The sequence below is a fragment of the Bison bison genome, unplaced genomic scaffold (genome assembly GCF_000754665.1).
Source record: "Bison bison bison isolate TAMUID 2011002044 unplaced genomic scaffold, Bison_UMD1.0 scf7180017864063, whole genome shotgun sequence".
Taxonomy (NCBI): Eukaryota; Metazoa; Chordata; class Mammalia; order Artiodactyla; family Bovidae; genus Bison; species Bison bison.
In genome coordinates this window covers 13,429,295-13,453,299 of record NW_011494635.1, presented here as the reverse complement: position 1 = coordinate 13,453,299, position 24,005 = coordinate 13,429,295, and the positions used below count along the sequence as shown (strand labels likewise).

Sequence of the window (24,005 nt, the reverse complement as noted above, 5' to 3'; positions counted from 1 at the left end):
TATTTCTGGGGCTCTAAAATCACTGCAGATGGTGACTGCAGCCATGAAATTAAAAGACGCTTACTCCTTGGAAGGAAAGTTATGACCAACCTAGACAGCATATTCAAAAGCAGAGGCATTACTTTGCCAACAAAGGTCCATCTAGTGAAGGCCACGGTTTTTCCAGTGGTCATGTATGGATGTGAGAATTGGACTATAAAGAAAGCTGAGTGCCGAAGAATTGATGCTTTTGAACTGTGGTGTTAGAGAAGACTGTTGAGAGTCCCTTGGACTGCAAGGAGATTCAACCAGTCCATCCTAAAGGAGATCGGTCCTGGGTGTTCATTGGAAGGACTGATGTTGAAGCTGAAACTCCAATACTTTGGCCACCTGATGCGAAGAGCTGACTCATTGGAAAAGACCCTGACGCTGGGAGAGATTGAGGGCAGGAGGAGAAGGGGACGACAGGACAAGATGGTTGGATGGCATCACCGACTCAATGGACATGGGTTTGGGTGGACTCTGGGTGGACTCTGGGAGTTGGTGATAGACAGGGAGGCCTGGCATGCTGCAGTTCATGGGGTTGCAAAGAGTCGGATACAACTGAGCAACTCAACTGAACTGAATACCCTTGTGTACTTCTCTATGCTCATTTTATATATGAGGAGACTGAGGTACTGAACAGTAAAGTTACCCGAGGATGCAATACTAACAACCAGCAAAAGTGAAAATATATCTATGTGAGAGATACCTAGAGCCTGTATGGTTTCCACCAGACACATCATTCTCAAAATTTTTCCACTTGCATTTGTGGAAATGGATTCTGTGTATGGAGGTAGAATTGGTTTGTTAGATCTGATGATGAAGGGAAGGTCTATCTGCTCAGACTCAAGGCCAAATTCAGAAGACAGGCCCAGACAGATATCAAGGTCAGATAAGCAGCAAAAGTCTGCAAAACTCAAGAAACATGTCAGTGTGCCTTCACCCTTGCCCATTACGGAAGGACCCTGAACTTCAGACAGGACTCCTGGCCCTAGGCTGGCATACAGCAGTGTCTGCTCTCAAATGACTTAAAGGGTGAAAAGAAGTTTAATTTCAGTATTTAAAAGTATTTTTAAGAATTACATTATATAATAAATGTAAGAAAACAAAAATAAGTAAAATAATAATATTTTTTAAATATATAACCAGTACAAAAATAATAACCAGTAAGACTACCATCTGAAATTTCTAAGATACACAAATACAAATTATTTTACAAAGATGGAAATATACTCTACTTTTTTACTTTTCCCACCAAAGATATTTTGAACATCTTTCTAAATAAAATCTCAGAGCAGTCTGCATTTTCTCTTTGCAGGATCTGACCAAGAAGCATGTAGCTGTAGGCAGTCTGGCCATCAAATAGCTGCCAGCAAAGACTGGCCAGTGAGATTTAAGGCCTAGATGCTAATTCTGACTATAAGGTTATCAGTCTTAGCAAAGAGAAAACACATGTGAACAGCAAATGTATTTGGACAGTGAAGAGAAAAAGGGTTTTTAAAGACAACTTTGGAGACCATGGAGCAGCTGAGCAAGAAAAGAGAGAAGGAAAAAAAAAGTAGATTTTTTTATAGGGACTTCTCTGGTGGTCCACTGGTTAGGAATCCACCTGCCAATGTAGGCGACACAGACTGATTGCTGGTCTGGGAGGATCCCACATACTCTAGGACAACCACAGCTGAGCCCATGTACAACTGCTGAGCCTGCTCTAGAGCCCACAAGCTGCAGCTGCTAAGCCTGCATGCTCCAACTACTAAACCCGTGCTCCACAATGAGAAGCCACCACAATAAGCCTGTGCACTGCAACTGGAGAGTAATTGCTTGTAGCAATTAGAGAAAGCCTGCAAATAGCAACAAAGACCCAGTACAGCCAAAAATAGATAAATTTAAAAAACGAAGAGGTAATATGGGTATGGATTGGCTCCCTTTTTCAATAATTTTTTATCAGCACAAGTCAGGACTGAAATTGCATTTTAACTTCTTTTGGTTGTTGGATTTGAATCTTATTAACACATGTAGATTCACCTCAGAGATCCCTTTACAAATTTATAGTCATTTTCGTGTATATTTATTTTATTGTATTTAGGGTTTATGAAAGCTCCTGAATTTGTGGATTGATGTATTTCATCAATTTAGAAAGTTTTTGGATATTATCAACTTAAATTTATTGCCCCATTTTCTCTCTACTCTCCCTTCTGGGACTCCAACTATACTTGGACTCCAATGATTTACTATGTAGATCATTTGACACTGTTTGGCAGATACTGGATACTGTGCTCTGCCCTTTTTGTTCATTTTCTCTCTGTCTTTCAGTTTAGAAACTTTCTATTGACTTATCTTCAAGTTCATTGAACTTTTCTTCATTGGAGTCTAATTTAATAAATTAGCCAATTTAATAAATTCTCCATTTTTATAGCCCATATTTTTCATTTCTAGCATTTTAATTTGGTTCTTTTTATAGCTGTCAGGTCTCTGTTAAAATTCCTCATCTCTTCACATATGTTGTCCCATTTTCTTCCAGGTTCTTTAGCACTTTCATCATTTAAACTCTCCATTGGTCAATTCTAACATCTGGGCCTACTTCTATTGACTGTTTCCTTTCTTGACCACATATCAAATTTTCTTGCTTCTTCTTATTTTATAATTAAAAAAATATGCCAGATGTTTCGTATAAAACAGTAAAAACGGACATAAATACCACTCACCTCTAAGAAAGGGCCACTAGATCCCTCTCTTTCATTAGACCACTAAAGCAGGGAACTAAGTTAATCTGATCTGTAATTGATCAGGGTCTGGATCTTGTAACATTTGTAGTTTGGTTTAAATTCAAATTCAAATATTTTAAGGGTAGGCTGTGAACTTTAGTGATTTTGCTCTGACAATTTTCTGGAAATCTCTTTTCATTTCACAGCTAAGCTATCAGCTTTAGGAATTACGGACAATCTCTCCCTGCTTTACAAGCTGGCTATCAGCTTTTTGGGTGGCTAAGAAGTTCTCTTTGCTCTCCATCTCCAGTCCCTTGGTTCTGTGTATGTAAAGAGATCTTAGTCTTGCTGCCTGTCCCTAGCCTTAAAAGGGTAGCTGCTTATACCTTGTGAAGACCTGAAATGCTGCCAAAGGGTTGCTCTCAGCTCTCATCTCTAATCCAGGTTATAGTTGAGTATCAAGTGCTTCAGGCAAGATGGGTAGATTAACCTGAACACTTGTGAAGACCTATGGTATCGAGTTGAGGGGTAAGTGTTGACTCACTCACATACAGCCATTAAAAGGTCTTTAAAAGGTCAACTGATTTTTACTGATCCTTGCGTATGATAGATTTCTCTTCCTCATGCTGTTCCATTAAAAATGAGAACAGCATCCTATGAAGGGCCCTATTTTTCAGAAACAGAGTTCTTTGCAGTTTCTTTGCATCTTCAGCTCTCTAATTGATTTTAAACTACTATTTTGCTGCATATTCAGATTGTTTGGTTGTTAGGATGAGAAGAATGGTCTCCTTTGATTTTCTATACCCCTAACTTGGAGGAAAAAAATCATGGTCATTTTTATTTATTTTGTGAACAGTCAATTCTAGTTGTCTTCCAGTTCCCCACCATTGTATTTTTCTTACCAATTGGTAAGAGCTCTCCATAATGTAGTAGGTATAAATGCACTCAATCATATTTTGGTATAAGAAATACCATCTTACTTTATTCTTTGTAAATAAAACTAAATCTGGCTCTGAGCCCTCACTTTTCCTCTTAGATGGGAAGTCCAACCTCAGACATTAAAAGGGTTTCCTTTCACTTTTTCAAGATACCATCTAAGCATATGAAGCTCACTGGAAATTAGAGAACCATGAAAGGGTTTGGTCTACAACTCGTGATGATTACCGCTGTTGCTTGATGTTGCATGATGTCACTGCTGCTCTAGGTATAATTAAAGATGTTCTCTGGGTGGTCCTATTCCACTGACTATGGAGATGATTGCAGTGTTCTCAAAACTACAATGCTATGTCTAGTCTCCATGTGTGACCTGCAGCTCCCTATTTAGGGCACTGCACACAAGTGGGGTGTGGCTCCCAGATACTTTGCAGAAATTCCTATATTACTCATCACTCTTAGTTGTCAGTATTTAAATTTTCTTTATCATTCTTAGTCTTTTTTTCCCTTCCTTTTTTTTTTGGCTCGTGGGATCTATTTCCATGACCAAGAACTGAACTCGGGCCCCCAGTAGTAGAAGTCCTAATCACTGGACAACTAGGTAAATCCCATCATTCTTACACTTTTAATGTTATACATTTTTTCACTTTCACTTTTTCCCATAATTAGCCACACCATGGACTGATGATGACGATTAGGTCTTTTTAGAGAACAAAAAGTTCAGGTTTTATTTTTCTCTTATATTCCTATGTTATTAGAAATGTTTAAACAGAATGGATGTTCAATTTTATCTAATGTCTTTTTGGTGTCTATGGAATCATCATAAATGGTTCCAAGGAGAAAAATTAGTACAGTGATTACATTAACAGATTTTCTGGTATTAAACTAAATATTAAACGCTTAATATACCCTAATTCATCATAGAATGTTCTTTTAGTATGATACTATTTGCTGACATTTTACTTAAAATATAGGCATTGATATTTGTAAGTGAAACTGATGTGTAGTTTTCATTTTTGGAATTGTTTTTGTCTTTGGAATTATTTGGGGTCTTACTTTGACAGTTAATATCATTAGAAGGCTACATATAAGCTGTTCTTTTTCCATGGATATCCATCCATGACTGCTGAGAGATACTACTGAGCTGTTTAAACAAAGTACCTATATCTTAGTTTTGTTTGTTGCTCCTTGTTACAAACTGTTCTGCCCATTGTGAATTTTTTTCTTCAAAGTTCAGATGAAAAATTAATACCTGATCCTTTAATCTAGGAGTCAGCAAATTACAGCCTGTTGGAAGGCCATTTATTTTTGTAAGTAAAGTTTCCCTGGAATATAGACATAACCATTCATTAAAGCTTTGCCTACAATGGTATTGTCGAATAGTTCAAAGACACAGGGCTCACAAGGTCTAAAATGCTATTATCCACCTCTTAACAGAAAAACATTGCCAACCCCTAATACTTAATTCCTTTAAGACATATCCTAATTTCTTAATCTTTTCATTAGATCTTTTCATTCAGAGAAGGCATCCTCTGGACTGTTTTTCTAAAGTCCAGCCCAACAGAAAGAATGTCTTTAGGTGAAAACCTAAACCTTGGACAAGGCAGGGAGCCTTGGTTTCATCTTAGGTGGTTTCTCAGAGTGAAAGAGGCAGTATCTCTTTTCCAGGTCCTCTTTCACTCCAAAGGAGTTCAAGATAACAATCAAGGAAGAAACTGCTCAATTCTTTAACTAAATGCAAACTAAAATATATCCTGCATTTCTACAAGTTAAATATCATTAGTAGATTACTGAGCTGGTTATATTTATATGTTAAATACAGTGTGGCTCTTTACCTCGGAAAGCAAACTCTCCAGGGACACAGGATCCATCTTGCTGTAGACATTCCATAGATTCAAACTCACATCTTGCAACTGTAATACAAGGGGGAAAACACTGAAATAACTGAGTCGGTATCATTAGGACAATCAGAATTATTTTCTGACATTTAGAAATGGTTATCTTGGTGAATAATATATCAAAACTTTGTCAATTATCAGAACCTATACATACTTGATAAATGTGTCCCACTGAAGGAAACCATCTTTTCAGATTCAGAGACTTTAGTATATCTTTTGAATATCATCTTTGATGGGCATATACAAATTTATACACATATACACACAAATATATTGTGAATTCATTTAAAATAAAATTTTAATTAGAATATATTCTTACAGTTTAAAAAAATCAAATACTAGTACTAAAGGCCTGTAATGAAAAAAATTTAATCCCTACTTCAATCTTTCATAAACTGCCCCTTGTCTCAATCCTCAGAGGCAACCACTTTGAAGTCTTTTAATGTTTTCTTTTTGGTAATTACCTCCATATTTTGATATAAGCATCTACCACTATTTCTTCATTTATCAATTCAGAAATTAAATACTGACTTATGACAAAGATGTAGCTCTGCTATACTTATCCCCATTCTCACTTTTTCTCATACACATACCTAATACCATGATATGACTTTTTTGGCTATACTGCTGCTGCTAAGTCGCTTCAGTCGTGTCCGACTCTGTACGATCCCATGGACGGCAGCCCACGAGGCTTCCCCGTCCCTGGGATTCTCGAGGCAAGAACACTGGAGTGAGTTGCCATTTCCTTCTCCAATACATGAAAGTGAAAAGTGAAAGTGAAGTCACTGAATCTTGTCTGACTCTTAGCGACCCCATGGACTGCAGCCCACCAGGCTCCTCCATCCATGGGATTTTCCAGGCAAGAGTGCTGGAGTGGGGTGCCACTGCCTTCTCCGTTGGCTATACTAGTAGTTATTATTTACAATATTAAAGATATATATGTAATATATAAAATTTACTGCACGCCTAGTACATACCATACTATTTACTTTCTTAAACAAATTTCGTTTTTCCAAAAGCTACCAACAGCTTTTTTTTTTAACTTGTATTATATATATATATTAAAAAAAAAAATCAATCCTAAATTTTTTTCTACCTTTCCCACTTAATTTGCTCACAGTTAATCTCCTTACACTAGAGTTTCTCAATAGAAACACTACTGTGATTTGAGGGCCAGTTATTTCTTTGATGTGAGGGGATGCCCTTGCATTGTTTTGTGCAACATCCTTGGTCTCTTACTCACTGGATGCCTATAACAATGACCCTCCCTGTCTAGGCAAATCAAAAGCATGTCCAAATATTGGGGGGAGGAGAGGGATGAGACAGCAAAATCATTCCAATTGAGAACCACTGCTTTAAAGATATCAGATAATCTCTCTCTTTCTTCCAGCTTCATTCTGAAGCTTTCACATGATGGATTTGATCCCGTGGCTTAATTTGTCTCCTCTTCCTTGGCTGACTTCCTTGTTTGTTAGAGCACATCCTTCAATAGCTTTCTAAGAAAAGATTAATGGAAGGAAAAAATTTTTTTAAGTTTAAAAATGTCTTTATTCTGTCCTATGACTGATTTGGCAATCACTGATGCTCTTTCCAGTCAGCAAAAACAAGACCAAGAGCTGACTGTGGCTCAGATCGTAAACTCCTTATTGCCAAATTCAGACTTAAATTGAAGAAAGTGGGGAAAACCACTAGACCGTTCAGGTATGTGGAAAGAAGAGAAGCAAAAAGCAAAGGAGAAAAGGAAAGATACACCCATTTGAATGCAGAGTTCCAAAGAATAGCAAGGAGAGATAAGAAAGCCTTCCTCAGCGATCAATGCAAAGAAACAGAGGAAAACAATAGAATGGGAAAGACTAGAGATCTCTTCAAGAAAATTAGAGATACCAACGGGACATTTCATGCAAAGATGGGCTCAATAAAGGACAGAAATGGTATGAACCTAACAGAAGCAGAAGATATTAAGAAGAGGTGGCAAGAATATACAGAAGTAGTACACAAAAAAGATCATGACCCAGATAACCAAGTTCAGTTCAGTTCAGTTCAGTCGCTCAGTCGTGTCCAACAGTTTGGATTAACTCCAGGAGTTGGTGATCGACAGGGAGGCCTGGCATGCTCGGTTCATGGGGTCGCAAAGAGTCGGACATAACTGAGCCACTGAACTGAACTGATGCTCTTTCCATTCTTTTGGATTCTTTAGTCTCTCTGTGCTTCATTCACCTTGGATGGTTTATACTGCTATGGCTTAAAAATCATTAATCTTCTTTGGCAGGATCTAAGTTAATGTTACTGCCATCTAGTATATTTTTCATCTTAGATATTGCAATGTTCACTTCTAGAAGTTCTATCTGGGTCTATTTGTTTAACCCATTCAATCTTTCCTCTAGCTTCTAGAGCATATGGAATACAATGAGAATAACTGTTTTATGTCCTTGTTTGCTAATTCTAATGTTTCTGTCCATTTCAGGTCAATTTTGACTGATTACCTTATTATCAGTCATATATTCCCACTTACCTGTAAAGTGATAATCTTTGGATGCCAGACACTGTGAATTTTACCTTGTTGGATACCAGGTATTTTCATATTCCTATAAATATTCTTGTGCTTTATTCTGGAATGCAGTTACTTGAAAACTGTTTGATCCTTTCAGGTCTTGCTTTTGTAAATTGTTAGGAGGGTCCAGAGCAGTGCTCATACTAGGGCTGATTATTCCCCACTACTGAGACAAAACCCTCCTGAAGACTTTATCCAATGCCCCTTATGAATTATGTTCCCACCTAATTGGTGGGAACAGGCACTATTCCCAGCTCTAAGCATGCATCAGGAACTGTTCTGGAATAATTTCACCTGTGTTTTTCTTCCTCCAACTTCAGTGGTTAAGTCACACAAAAGCACATATAGCAAAACTCTGTTGAATACTTGGGATGCCAGAGGAGGAGGAAAGGAATCTTCGCAGACCTTGGGAGTTCTGTTTTGGGGGAAATCTTTCCTCTTTAGTACTCTAGATGCTTTGGTCTCATCAGAATCTTAGCAGCATCTACTCAGCTCAGGAAGTACATTGGGATCTACCTGGGTACCCCCTTCCTGTGCCACGGCCTGGGAATTTTCTCAAAGTACAGTTGATCCTTGAGTGACATGGGTGTTAATGCTAACATGGGAGAATCGATGCTCTCTGCAGATGAAAAGCCATGAATAAAGCTTACAGTCAGCCCTCTGTAAAAGCAATTCTGCATTCATGGTTCTGTGCCCGTGGATTCACCCCACTGTGGATCATGTAGTACTATAGTATTTACCACTGAAAAAAAAATCTCTGTGTAAGTGAACCTATGCAGTTCAAACTCCTATTTTTTTGAAGGTCAACTGTAATAAGCTAGGACAATCCTGGGGTTCATCTTGTCTATTTCTCTCTCTCAAGGGAATTACCTCCTTGCCGGACGTCTAGTGTCTTAAAAACCATTTTTATCATGTTTAATGTTAGTTTAATGTTTGTTTGTTTTGGTTGGGGAAGGAGAGAAATCAAACTTCTGTTGTCTTATTGTACAAGACTTATTTTTTCTGCCTGGAAGCTTTTTATGATATTCTTTAATTCTTATTGTTTAAAAAAGCACAGACAGATTTAAGCTTTTTTAAAAATCTCACTGATGCTTGCTAAGCAATTTAATTTAAAAGCTTTTATTTATCATAATCACTGGAAATGTTTACTTCTATTTTTAAGTTTCCTCCCTTCTGGTATCTCTGTTCTATCCTTCTAGACCTCCTACTTAAAGGATATCAAACCTCATAGATAAGTTCTCTAAGATTTTAAAGTTTTTTCTCATATTTCCTTTTATTTCTAAAGTTTTTAATTTTGAGATTTTCCTAACTTTACCCTCCCAATTGCTCTGTTAATTTTATCACTTATAACTTCCCAGAGCTCATATTTTCCTTATATTCATTTATCACAAAATAACTCTTGTTCTATGGTCATCAAATCTTACATTTCTCCAGGCATCCTAAATAGAGTTTTATATCTTAACTTTCCCCCTATATCTTAAATTATCTTTGTGTCACATTCAGAATTTTTTAAAAATCTTGACTTTTTCTTTCAAATTACAGGTGATTTAATCCAATGTGTGGTGAGCTTTCACTGCCTGTTTATATTTTCAAAAAAATGTTGATGGGAAGCTTTCTGTTCTTAGCAGAGCTTGTCAAGTACCAGTAAGTTTTGTAGCAGAGTAGACATGTAAGAGGCAGCTATAGGATCTCTACTCCCTCATATTCTAAATACCAAAATGTAGAGAGCTTTACTACACTACCCAAAGCGTTACCTTTGTTTTCAAGTTTCCACAGAGAAACTCCACCCACTCACTTTGTTCCTTGTTTTTCCTACTAAGGAGGTGGCAGTTGGTAAATGTCTGGTTGCTTGTCACTCTGTGTCACACTCCGTGACACATAAACACACACTATTACATAACCTTCACTTTTGATATCACCATTTTCCATTCTCTATCCTCCATTTTATTATCTTTTTCCTCATTGATTTAACCTATTTGGCTCCTTTCTCTGTAACATGCAACAGTTTTACAAGTGTGCCAACTGATGAGATTTTTGAGGTACTGAACTTGATGTCCATTTTTTTAATTTATTTGATATTGAAGTACAGTTGATTTTCAAAATTATATAACTTACAGGTATATAACACAGTGATTCACAACTTTAAAGGTTATACTACATTTATAGTTATAAAATACTGGCTATATTCCCCGTGTTGTACAATTAAGCTCTGTAGCTTATCTTCAACATAATAGTTTGTACCTCTCATTTCCCTACCCCAATCCTGCCTTCCCCTACTTCCCTGTTCCCACTGGTAACCACTAGTTAGTTCTCTGTATCTGTGGGTCTGTTTCTTTTCCATTTTATTCATAGTTGTGTTGTATTTTTCAGATTGCACATGTAAGTGATATCATAAGTGCCTGTCTTTGACTTACCTCACTTAGTATAATACCCTCCCAAGTGCACCCATGTTGTTCCAAGTTTTCGTTTTATGGTTAAGCAGTATTCCACTATATATATACACACATACGTATATATACCATATCTTCTTTCCATTCATCTATTTATCAACATTTAGGTGGCTTCCGTATATTGACAATGGGCTTCCCAGGTGGCACTAGTGGTAGAGAACCTGCTTCCCAGTGGAGGAGACATAAGAGCTGCAGGTTCTATCTCTGGGTCGGGAAGATCCCCTGGAGGAGGGCATGGCAACCCACTCTAGTATTCTTGCCTGGAGAATCCCCATGGACAGAGGAGCCTGGTGGGCTACTGTCCATAGGGTCACAAAGAATCAGACACGACTGAAGTGACTTAGCACACGTATATTGACAACTGTAAATAATGTTGCTATGAACACTGGGGTGCATGTATTGAGTTAGTGGTTTTGGGTTTACAACTGTAAATAATGTTGCTATGAACACTGGGGTGCATGTATTGAGTTAGTGGTTTTGGGTTTACATATATGTAAACATATATATGTATACATATATACATACATACATACATACATATATATATAAAACCCAGTAGTTCCCTAGGAGTGGAACTGCTGGGTTATATGGTAGTTATATTTTTAGCTTTTTGAGGAACCTCCATACTGTTTTCCACAGTGACTGCGCCAATTTATATTCCTACCAACAGTGTATGATGTGTTCCCATTTCTCTACATCCTCACCAACATTTGTGTTCTTTTTGATGTCATGCTGACAAATAAGAGGTGAAATCTCATTATGGTTTTGATTTGCATTTCCCTGGTGACTAGTGATGTTGAGCACCTTTTCACATGCTTGTTGGCCATCTGTATGTCTTCTTTGGTTAAATGTCTCTTTAGCTCTTCTACCCATTTTTGGATTTTTTCTTTTATGTGTAGTTCTATGAGCTGTTTACATATTTTGGATATTAACCCTTATCAATCATATCATCTGCAAGTATCTTCTCCTATTCACAAGGCTGTCTTTATTTTGTTGATGGTTTAAGATTAATTAGGCCCAATTTGTCTATTCTTGCTTTTATTTTCCTCGCTTTAGGAGGCAGATCCAAAAACCTATTGCCACAATTAATGTCAGAGTGTTCTGCCTAGGTTTTCTTCTGGTTTTATTGTTTCCAGTCTCACACTTAGGTCTTTAATCCACTTTATTTTTGTATATGGTGTCAGAGAATGTTCTAATTTCATTCTTTTACACACAACTGTCCAGTTTTCCTATTATGTACTGAAGAGACTGTCCTTTCTCCATTGTATATTCTTGCTTCTTTTGTTGTAGATTAACTGACCTTAAGTGCATGGATTTATTTATTTATTTATTATTATTTTTTTAAGTGCATGGATTTAATGCTGAGCTCTCTATTCTGTTTCATTGATCTATGTGTGTCTGTGTGTCAGTATTAAGACATACTGCTATTATTACTGTAGTAGTGTAGTACAGTCTTTAGTCAGGGACTGTTATCCTTCCAGCTCTCTTTCTCAAGACCATTTTGGCTATTTGGGGTATTTTGTATTTTCATACAAATTTTAGATTTGTTCTACTTCTGTGAAAGACCCTGGTATTCTGACAAGGATTACATTGAATCTGTATATTGCCTTGGATAAGTATAGTCATTTTAACAATATTAATTCTTCCAATCCAAGAACATAGTGTATTTTTCCATTTGTGTTGTATTTAATTTGCTTCACCAATGTCTGTTTCCTGAGTTCTTTTATCTCCTGACGTACATTTATTCCTAAGTATTTTATTCTTTTTGATGAGATGGTAAATGGGATTGTTTCCTTAATTTCTTTGTGATAGTTAACCATTAGTGTATGGAAAAGCAACAGATTTCTGTATATTAATTTTGTATCCTGCAACTTCACCAGCTTCACTGATGAGCTCTAGTAGATTTCTGGTAGCATCTGCAGGATTTTCTATGTAGAGAACTATGTCATCTGCAAACAGTGACAGCTTTACTTCTTCCTTTCCAATCTTAATTCCTTTTTTTTGGTCATGTATGGCCTTTATTATGCTGAGGTATGCTCCCTTAGTGTGCACTTTCTGGAGGTTTTTTTTTAAATCATAAACAGATGTTGAATTTTGTTAAAAGCCTTTTCTGCATCTACTGAGATAACCCCTTTTTTTTTTTTTTTTTTAGTTTTCACATTGTTAATGTGATGTATCACACTGATTGATTTAGGGATACTGAAAATTTCCAATGATAGGTCCTATGTGGTCATGATGTAGGATCCTTTAAATGTGCTTTGCAATCAACTGAAGATTTTGTTGACAATTTCCACACCTATGTTCATCACTAATATTGGCTTGTTATTTTCTTCTCTGTGATATCTTAGTCTAGTTTTGCTATCAGGTGATGCTGGCCTCCCAGAATGATTCTGGAAGTGTTCTTTCTCCGCCATCTTTGGAATAGCTTCAGAAGGATAGGTGTTAACTCTTCAAATGTTTGGTAGAACTTACCTGTGAAGACATCTGGTCCTCTTCTAATGTTTTCTGGAAGGTGTTTGTGTGTGGTTTTTTATTTTTTATTTTTGAACTGATTAAATACTAATACTGGTAACTGGTCTGTTCATATTTTTTATTTCTTGGGAGATTGTACCATTCTAAGAATTGGTCGATTTCTTCTAGTTTGTTCACTTTACTGGTATGTAGTTGTTGTAGTGGTCTCTCATGATCCTCTGTATTTCTGTGGTGTTGGTTGTTACTTCTTTTTCACTTCTCACATTACTGATCTGGACCCTCTCCTTTTTTCTTGATGCATCTGGTTAAAGACGCAACAATTTTATCTTTTCAAAGAGCCAGCTTTTAGTTTAACTGATCTTTCCTATTTTTACTTAGTCTCTATTTCATTTAGTTCTGCTGTCTCTATGTTTTTTTTCTTTCTACTTACTCTGGGATTTGTTTGTTGTTCTTTCTATAGTTCCTTTAGGTGTAAGGTGGGCTTCCCTGGTAGCCCAGACAGTAAAGCATCTGCCTGCAATGCGGGAGACCTGGGTTCTATCCCTGGGTCGGGAAGATCCCTAGAGAAGGAAATGGCAACCCACTCCAGTACTCTTGCCTGGAAAATTCCATGGATGGAGGAGCCTGGTAGGCTACAGTCCATGGGATCACAAAGAGTAGGACACGACTGAGCAATTTCACTCACACTGGTAGGTTGTTTGAGATTTATCTTTTTCCTGAAGTAAGCTTGTTTCGGTACAAACTTCCCTCTTAGAACTGTTTTTGCTGTGTCCCACAGATATTGATGGCTCAGACAGTAAAGAATTTTCCTTGCAAGGCAGGAAACCCAGGTTTGATCCCTGAGTCAGGAAGATCCCTGGAGAAGGAAATGATTACCCACTCCAGAATTCTTGCCTAGAAAATTCCACAGACAAAGAAGCCTGGCAAGCTACAGTCCATGGGGTTGCAAAGAGTCAGACATGACTGAGCGACTAACACTTTCACTATAGGTATTGAGGAGGCTTCCCAGGTGGCGCTAGTGGTAAAGAACCTGTCTGCCAGTGGAGGAGACAAGAGAGGCACTGGAGGAAAGCACCGGCAACCCATTCCACTATTCTTGCTCAGAGAATCCCACGGACAGAGGAGCCTGGTGGGCTACAGGCCATAGGGCCACAGAGTCAGACATGACTGAAGTGACTTAGCACACTTAGCATACACAAAGGTATTGAATTGTCATGTTTTCATTTTCATTAGTCTCTAGGTAACTTCTGATTTCCTCTTTGATTTCTTCAGTGATCCATTTGTTGCTAAGTAACATATTGTTTACCCTCCATGTGTTTTGAGGGTTTTACCATTTTTCTCCCCCACTGCAGTTGGTTTCTAGTCAGTATTGTGGCTGGAAAAGATGCTTGATATGATTTCAATTTTCTTCACCAAGACTTGTTTTGTAGCCTAGTATGTGACCTATCCTCCAGAATGTTTCACGTAGACTTGAAAAGAATGTGTATTCTGCTGCTTTCGGATGGAATACTCTTACCAAATAAGTCCCTTTGGTCCAATGTGTCATTTAAGGGCAGTGCTTCCTTATTGATTTTCTGTCCAGATGATCTGTCCATTGATGTAACTGAGGTGTTCAAATTCTCTATTATTGTGTTACTGTCAATTTCTCCCTTTCTGTCCATTAATATCTGATCTATGTATTTCAGGCAGTTTAGTCACTCAATCGTGTCCAACTCTTTGCAACCCCATGAACCGCAGCACACCAGGCCTCCCTGTCTATCACCAACTTCCGGAGCTTACCCAAACTCATGTCCATTGAGTCTGTGATGCCCTCCAACCATCTCATCCTGTCGTCCCCTTTTCCTCCTGCCCTCACTCTTTCCCAGAATCAGGGTCTTTTCCAATGAGTCAGTTCTTCGCATCAGGTGGCCAAAGTATCTCAGTTTCAGCTTCAACATCAGACATTCCAAAGAACATCCAGGACTGATCTCCTTTAGGATGGACTGGCTGGGTCTTCTTGCAGTCCAAGGGACTCTCAAGAGTTTTCTCCAACACCACAGTTCAAAAGCATCAATTCTTCAGTGCTCAGCTTTCTTTATAGTCCAATTCTCTATTTAGTTGCTCCTATATTCGGTGCAGATATATTTATAATTGTTATATCTTAGTGCATTGATCCCTTGATTATCATGTGGTATCCTTCTTCATCTCTTACAACAGCGTTTATTTTAGGGCTTATTATTGTCTAAGTATTGCAACCCTGGCTTTGATTTTTATTTGCATGGAATATCTTTTTCCATCCTCTTACTTTCAGTCTGTCTATAAACCTGAAGTGATCTCTTCTAGGCAGTATACACACACACACACACACACACACACACACACACACACACACACACACGTCTTGTTTTTGTATCCACTCAGCTATTCTGTGTCTTTTGATTGGAGCATTTAGTCCATTTACATTTAAGGTAATTATTGATATGTATGTTCTTATTGCCACTTTGTTATCTGTTTTGGGGTTACTTTTGTAGGCCTTTTACCCCTTCCTTCTTCCTTAATTCTGTTGTGATTTAGTGACTATTTTTAGTATTGTATTTGGATTTTTATTTTTTGTGTATATCTATTACAGATTTTTGGTTTGTGGCTATCATGAGGTTTTTAATATAACGTTCTATGTACATACTTAACTGTTTTTAAGTTGTTGATCTCTTAATTTCAAATGCATCTTAATTCCACAGCGTATACTCTCCTCCCCTCTCAATTACTATTTTCAGTATCGTATTTTACATCTAATTGTTTTGTGTACCCTTTAACTGTTTATTGTGGGTGTTTGTAGATACTGTGGATTTCACTATTTTTGTCTTTAAACCTTCCTACGAGGTTCATGCATGGATGATTTCCTATCTTTATTGTATGTTTTCCTTTACCTTTTTCATTTCAGAATTTTCATGTTTTTAGAGTAATAGCCTTTTCTTTTTCACCTAGAGAAGTTCTTTTAACACTTGTAAAATTGGTTTGGTGAACTCTTTTAGCTTTTGCTTGTCTACAAAGCTTTTACTCTCTCCGATAAATATGAATGAGAGCACTACTGTGTAGCATACTCATGCTCATAGGTATTTTCCTTTCATCACTTTAAACTTACAGCACTTCCCTCTGGCCTGCAGGGCTTCTGCTTGAAAGTCAGCTGACAGCCTTATGGGAGTTCCCTTTTATGTTATTTGTTCCTTCTGTCTTGTTACTTTTAATATTCTCTCTTTAAATTTTACATTTTGATTACAGTGTGTCTTGGTGTGTTCTTTTTGGGTTAATCCTATATGAGACTCTCTGCACTTCCTGGTCTTGAAGGACTGTTTATGGCTCTTAAGTATTCAGGGATTTTCTTAGCACCTTTCTTTCTAAGACTTCTAAAATGCAAATATTAGTGTGCTTGATGTTGTCCCAGAGGTCTCTTATATGTCATTTCATTCTTTTTTCTGTTTAGCATCAGTGATTTCCACTACTTTGTCTTCCAGCTCACTGATCCATTCTGTATCATTTAAACTGATGATTCCTTCTAATGTATTTTTCATTTTAATTGTATTCTTCATCTACAGCTGTTCTTTATATTTTCTCATTGTTAAAAACTTACAGTTTTTTGCTCTGTGCATCTATTCTTCTCTCACATTTTTTGATCATTTTTACAATCACTACCTTCACTCTTTCTTGGGAAAACTAAGCTTTTCACTTGTCTTCTGGGTTTTTTTTCTTACTCCTTTGACTGGAACATGTCTCTCTGTCATTTCATTTTGCCTAAGCTGCTGTATGTATTACTTTATCTGGTGGGTTAGTTATGTTTCCTGACTTTAGAGAAGAGGCCTTCTGTAGGAGACATTCTATGCATCTCAACAGTGTACACCCCTCTCATCACCCAAGCTATATGTTCCAGGGGTTTCCCCATGTTGGCTGCATGGGTCCCTCTTTTGTGGAGGGCTATTTGGGTGATGTGGTAAGACTTTGCTGGCACCTGGTCCAGGTGGTTACCAGGCCCTGCCTTGTGCAGAGACTGCTGGCTGCAGGTTGGTGGGCTGGAGAACCTCAGGGAGCCCCAGGACTCGTGCTGGTTCATTGGTAGGAAGAGTCAGGATCCATAAGACTCTAAGACTGTTAGTGGGTGAAGCCAGGTCCTGGGGTTAGTACCAGATTACTAACAGGTAGATCTGGGTCCTGGAGTCTGGTTTCTGGGCCCAGGTATCTCAGAGCTGGTGTCAGATTACTGGGAGAGGGGAGTGACAGTTGCGTTTGTGGTTCAGGATATCCTAAAGCTTGTATTTGCCTCTTAGTGTGGGCAGGGCCAGGGTCAACGTGGTCTTAAGTCAGGGCCTGCTTTGTGCAGGCTGGATTCACAGCCTGTGGAAGTCTGGTTTTTCTGCATTTGGTGTCTGACTCCTGATTGGTGAGGCTGGTCCAGAGGCCACAGCAGGCTTCCTGGAGGGCAGGGTCAGGGATCAGGAGATCTTGGGACTGGTGCCTTCTCACTGGTGGGTGGAGCTGGGTCTTGGCCTCTGGTGGGCAGGGGTAAGTCTAAAGGTGGTTGAGAGCTCAGGAAATCTTTAGGTAGCCTGCCTGCTTATGGATGGGGCTGTTCCTCCTGGATGGGGCTGTTCCTCCCCCCAATTAGTTTCACCTGGGGTGTCCCAGCACTGGCTCCTACATGTTTATTGGCCAGGTCTTGGTTCTAATGAGTGAAAGGGAGGATTCTACAACAGCGCCCATTACCACCAGTGTCCACAAGGCAGAAGGGCACACCCAAGGAATGGCTGCCATCAGCATCTATATCCCCAGGGTGAGCTGCAATTGCCTCTTGCTTCTCTGGGACACTCCCCAACACCAGCAGATAAGTCTGGTCCAGGGTTCTATCAAATGATTGCTTTTGTCTTGAGTCCTGGAGTATGTGATACTTTGTGTATACCCTGTAAGAAAGAAATCTCTATTTCCCTCAGTCCTGTGGGACTCCTGAAATTAAGCCCTGCTGGCCTTCCAAGTCAAATGCTCTGGCAGCTCATCTTCCCAGTGCAGAGCTGCCAGGCTGCAGAGGCCACCATGGAGCGCAGAACTCTCACTGCTCTATGAGAACCTCTGCAATGTAATTATTCTCCAGCTGTGGGTCACCTACCTGGGGGAAGGGACTTGAGTACATCAGAAGTCCATCCTTCCTGTCTTTTGGTTCATTCCTTATGACTTTAGCTTAGCAAGTCCTTCCTGGTAGGTTATGGTCTTTTTTTCATCAATGGTTGTTCTGCAAATAATTGTGATTTTGGTGTGCTTGGGAGAGGGGATGAGCTCAGGGTCCTTATACTCCCCATTTGGCCAATCTCCCTGATTTCTATTTTGAAATTCAAATCTTAATTCTACTAGTGAATTTTGAGGCTTAGAACAATATTTTCTCATATGCCATCCACTTCTCTTTTAAATTCTGCTTGCTCTAAATACCACATCTTGCCTCTCTTTCTAAAAACTGCATGCTTGAAAAGTACAAATGATATTTTTCTCAATTTTTATTTCCTAGAGAAAATATTTTTTAAAATCATGCTGATCCATCCCTGCATCTAATATGCTATGGTCTCCTTCTTATCTTCTGAATTTTTTCATAGGGTTTATTCTACTTTTCAGTACAAAAATTTTTATGTTTGTCCATTAGCAGGTGAATGAATGCTTGCTCTGTAGTTATTACTCAGAAGTTTGCTTTTAGAATTCTCCCTTGAAGAGTTGGTTAATATAAATTTATATTACCAGATCACACAGTTCTAATAGCTGGAGAGTAAGAAGGAAGTTGGAGATGGGGAAAGCCCTAGCAGAAGAACTACCCTGTACTGCTTCCAGGAAGAAAGAGTTCTCTGTATCCATAACTTAGTCTGGCCCAGCCTAAATATCAAATAAATGCTCTAAGGGTCTGGTTTCCTTTCTCATGCTGGCACCTACCACAACAGGGACAAAACATCCTCTAAGTTAAGGATTTTCCTCTGGGTATAAGCATGCAATAAAAGAGAAGTTTAAAAACTTAAGTTATATCTGTAGTTCTCCTCCTAGCTTTCAAAGGAGGCAGGAACTTTTCTGGCTCAGGCAGTTATCAGGCCTCTAATATGTCAATCAGAGAGAAGCAGACAGTATAATGGCAGAGTTGATCACTAGGCCAAACTGCTGCATACCTTAAAGGACAAGGAAGGACAGGGTAAGGAAGAGAAGAGAGGTCGGGGAAAATGAGATGGGGACAAAGAAAAATATTTGAGAGAATGAAAATTAGTGGCTAAAAAGAAGGGCAGGATCTAAAGAAAGGGATTCTGAAAGAAGAGTTAGAGTAATAACTTTTACTATATGATGTATGCTGTTTCCTCCTCACTGCCCCTAAAAACACCACCCTCCAGCAAAAATCTACATTACCTTGTAAAAGTTTTTCTGAAAAAGAATTTTGTTCCTTTGGGATCTGACTTCATGGTTTGATGCACCTCAAGGCAGGAGCCAGAGGCCTGCCCCATTTGAGCTGCATGAATTGTCCAGCTTCCAAGCACACTGCTTTTCAAGTACCTAGTGGTAGCCCAGGGGTTAGAAGCATAGGGTCAGAAGCCTGACTTTCTGGACTGGGCTTTAGCCCTGCCACTCACTGGCTACTAGTTCTGTGACCTGGGAAATTCATTTAAACTTTCTGTAAAATAGGGATGGTAAGAGACCTACTTCAGAGGGTTATTGTAGGAATTAAAGTTAATTCATGGGCTTCCCTGGTGGCTCAGCTGGTAAAGAATCTGCCTGCAATGCGGGAGACCTGGATTCAATCCCTGGGCTGGGAACATCTCCTGGAGAAGGGAACGGCTACCCACTCCAGTACTCTGGCCTGGAGAATTCCTGGACTGTATAGTCCATGGGGTTGCAAAGAGTCAGACAGGACTGACTTTCACTTTCTTTCCAAATTAATTTATACAAAATGCTGAGAACAGTGCCTGGCATCTACAAGACAGTATAAATGCATAGTTTATACAATTAACTAAAAATAAACATTACCATCATCACTAAAAATTTTAAGGTTCTTCTCTATGTCCTATGGCATGCCTCCTTTCAAGTCCCTATTCTCCTAAACTGTGTGCGCTCAGTTGCGTCCAACTCTGCAACTCCATGACTGTAGCCCCCCAGGCTACTCTGTCCATGGAGTTTTCCAGGCAAGAATACTAGAGCAGGTTGCCATTTCCTGCTTCAGGGGATCTTCCTGACCCAGGGATAGAATCCACGTATCTTGTGTCTCCTGCATTGGCAGGCAGGCTCTTTACCACCTGTGAAGCCCCCCTTCTTCCAAATTTTAGGGTGTTAACTGCTGTCAGGGGCAGCTGCCACAGCCTTGTGGATGTTCTACTACTTTATTGTAATAAATGTGAGAAAACTGGTTTGGGGCAAGAAGAATGGGGCTGATGTGGTGTGTGTCTTCTTCATCCCTACAGCCCATGTTCCTCTACATTACAGGGTTTGCCAGGTGAACCTCCAATCATTTCTCAGGGACACTGCTACTTCTCAGAAGGAGGCAAAAGAATCAGTCCTGGACCTTGCTTCCAAAGATCCCACTTACTCTATCCCTAAGAGTATGGCCCCATTTCCAGCACGTCTGGTTTCCTGTACTGGGAGCAGATCATTTCAGTGGGGATCCTATGGAGGCATATGGATACCAAGTCATCCTTCCTAATGCATACCCTAGATGATCCCCTCTTCCAGTTCTCATTCATTAATTCACTTAACAATACTTAACTGGTCATCTTCTAGATGCAGAACACTGAAATAAAAGATATTGTTCTTACCATAAAAGCTAATCTTTTTATTCCTTTAGTTGTTGTTTAGTTGTTAAGTAGTGTCTGAGTCTTTTCTGATCCCATGGACTACAGCCTGCCAGGCTCCTCTGTCCATGGAATTCTCCAGGTAAGAATACTGGAGTGGGTTACCATGCCCTCCTCCAGGGGATCTTCCCAACCCAGGGATTGAACCTGCATCTCCTGCATTGGAAGGTGGGTTCTTTACCACTAGCACCACCTGGGAAGCCCCTAGTACACAGTACTTATACAAAATCCTGCACTTTCCCTTTCATTGCCCTTAAATAGTTAAATTATACAAACTTCTGAAATACAAACAACAATAAGAATGCTTTTGTTCTCCAGAAACTTCCAATCCAGAGGCCAGGGGTGGGTGAGTGGGTAAGTGGGTATGACAGATATAAGTGACATAGGACAGTAAAAGTTATGAGGAGTCAGCCTGGGGTGCTATATGTAACTCAGAATGGGGAAAAAAAGGAGGACAGAGAGAAGCTTTACGAATAAAGGCCATAGGAGCTCACTTTGCAGACTAGCCTTAAACAGCAATAATTTTCCATTTCAAATACTTTAAACTGTCCCATACCCTTTGGAGTCACTCCCAGCTTTCTAGAGTGTTATAATGAACACCCACACTGTGGGCCTTCATAAAAACAGCTTAGTGGCAGAAAAACCAAACATGCTGCTTTTCATACATACCTCATATTTCATGGTAAAAAATCCATCCCCTCCAATGCCCTCAAGAGCAAAGGCCTGTACAACAGGCCACTTCTCCACTACAAACATATCAAATATCTGCAAGTGACCTAGAGGAATCAAGTACAACATGTATCAAATTTCATCCTGAATACAGCAGTCTAAACCTGATCTAATGTGCTCAGAAAGGCATCATTTCTCACAAGTTCACCACAGCCTCATCTAGCAAAAAAAATACCAAAAACTGAAACAGATAAAATGGTTAGATATTAACACTAGAAATACAAAATGAAAGTCAAGGAAAAAACAAAACACAAACAAGTTACAAAAATTCAAGTTTCTCCATATTTTCACATTCTGGTTTCCAGGGAAAGTAAGAAAACAAATAGTGGCCTATTATATCTGACTTGTATCCCTAAGTGGATATATTTATTAACAGACCAAAACTTGACTCCTTTCCCTTAAAAAACACATAGCTAACCAACTTCCTCAAGGGAAAAGTATGAAATCAAAATATTTCCTTCCCTATTATTATAAGGAAGGAAACATTAAATGTACAAGTTTTTTTTTTTTTTTTTCCTTTTAGTAGATAAAGACAGAAGCACTGCTAAACTTGCTGATCTTTTCCCTCTGTTTTTACACTTGTTTTTTTGGCCATGCCCCACAGCATATGGGATGTTAGCTTCCCAACCAGGGATTCAACCCACACCCCCTGTAATGGAAGCACGAAGTCTTAATAAGCACTGGATCACCAGGAAAATCCCCTATACATTATTTTTGAGCATCACTGTCAGCATATTTTTAACAGCTACCCAAATTACTATTTCTTATTGGCAAGAGGCGCCACAACTATATTTCATCTTTAATAAGTGGTACAGACTAGATCCTCATGAGTCCTTCAATCTGATTGCTGGTAGCATGCTGTGATGCTGCAGAAACTTCAGTTATGAACAAAAACTTGCATAGCAAAGTCCTAAGATTTCATTCTGCCCGATCCTCTCTGCCTTTACTGAAAACAGATCAATGGGTTTTCCAGATGAATGTCTCCACTGAAAGGAGAAGTAAGGACTTTCGACTCATACGCCAGCCCAGCAAGGTTCTAAAATGGATGACTGTCAGATACACACCTTGGGAGCTATAAGGAATACCAATTCTACTGCAGTCTCGAACCATGTCCACAAAGCTGGCAATTTTAAATTCTTCTGCAGCTTCCTCATCTTCATACTAAAGAAGGAAATTAAAGGAATCAGGCTCTAATGAGACATCATATAAAATTCCATATTTCCTCTGCATTTTTATTAGTTGTCCCAAATGTCCCATGAGGGGTTTTTTTTTTTGGTAGCCATGCTGTTCAGTTTGAAGGATCTTAATCCTATGACCAGGGAATGAATGCATGTCCTTGGCAGTGAAAGAACAGAGCTCTAACCACTGGACCACCAAGGAATTCCCTTCAAGAGGGTATTTTTAAAGCCAGCTTTTTGTGCCTGTTGATCAAAAACACATCATTCTCTTACCTTACACCACACACAAAAATCAACTCAAAATGGATCAGAGACCTAAATTCAAGAGATAAAACTTATCCTCAAAAATCTCCCAAATGGGGGACTTCCTTGGTGATCCAATGGTTAAGACTCAGAGCTCCCAATGCAGGGGGCATGGGTTGGATCCCTGGTTAAGGAGCTAAGGTACAGCATGCCACACGGCACAGCCAAAAACAAATTCCCCGAATGCTCATATGGAAAAAGGGTTCTAAACTTACACTGGGTCCCAACTTCCACGAAATTCTAAATCTTAAGCCCCAATTTGATTTCTATCCAAACTCTTAGAAAGGGTCCAATGGGAAAAAGAAACAAATACCAAGAAATCCAAACATGGGAATGTCACAGAACGGCTCCTGGGGCCATTCCTAGGCCTGAGCAAATGGGCCCAAGTTGGGGATGAAGAAGCAGGGCAGGAAGGTAGGTTCATAAGCCTACTATTAGGTCACAATTTTAACAGTTCTTTTCGCCTTTTTCAGGCATGTAATTTATTGCTGGGGTAGCTTCATAATGAAATATGAAAAGTTCCACTAAAACAACTTTTTTGTGAAACCACATTTCACAATTTGATTTGGGGTGGGGACGGAGTCATGCCACATGGCATGCAGGATCTTACTTCCTTAACCAGGGACTGAACCGTGCCCCCTGCACTGGAAGTGCAGAGTCCTAATCACTCGACTGCCAGGGAAGGCCCCAATTTAATTTTTTTAAGGACTTTCTGTTCCACGTCTATTTTTTCCTGAAGTATCCTTAGAGTGTCTCTACGTTTTTATTTTATATTTTCTCCTCACCTCATTTTCAGTCATGCAGTGGAAATGCAGATTTCTCCAATGGGCCACATAGGGTAACAGATAGCGATAATTTACAGGATTACAGTACAGATGGACACTATCTGATTTAATCAATATAATCACATCTGTAAGAAAACAAAATTAAAACACA

At 39.0% G+C, this 24,005-nt stretch overlaps 1 protein-coding gene across 3 annotated transcripts in view; it reads right to left on the bottom strand.

Annotated features, from left to right (window-relative positions):
* Nucleotides 1-24,005, bottom strand: part of LOC104986061 (chromosome unknown open reading frame, human C20orf194) — a 171,685-nt gene that overhangs the window by 110,970 nt on the left and 36,710 nt on the right. For all 3 annotated transcript variants that reach the window (XR_824995.1, XM_010836482.1, XM_010836483.1), the window contains exons 4-7: nucleotides 23,855-23,979; nucleotides 22,653-22,749; nucleotides 21,529-21,635; nucleotides 5,495-5,572 (exon numbers count right to left, since the gene is read on the bottom strand). Coding sequence is in view for 2 of the 3 variants with exons in the window: in XM_010836482.1 (XP_010834784.1) it covers nucleotides 5,495-5,572; nucleotides 21,529-21,635; nucleotides 22,653-22,749; nucleotides 23,855-23,979 (407 nt within the window). In the remaining variant the exon portion in view is untranslated. The remainder of the gene's footprint in view (nucleotides 1-5,494; nucleotides 5,573-21,528; nucleotides 21,636-22,652; nucleotides 22,750-23,854; nucleotides 23,980-24,005) is intronic.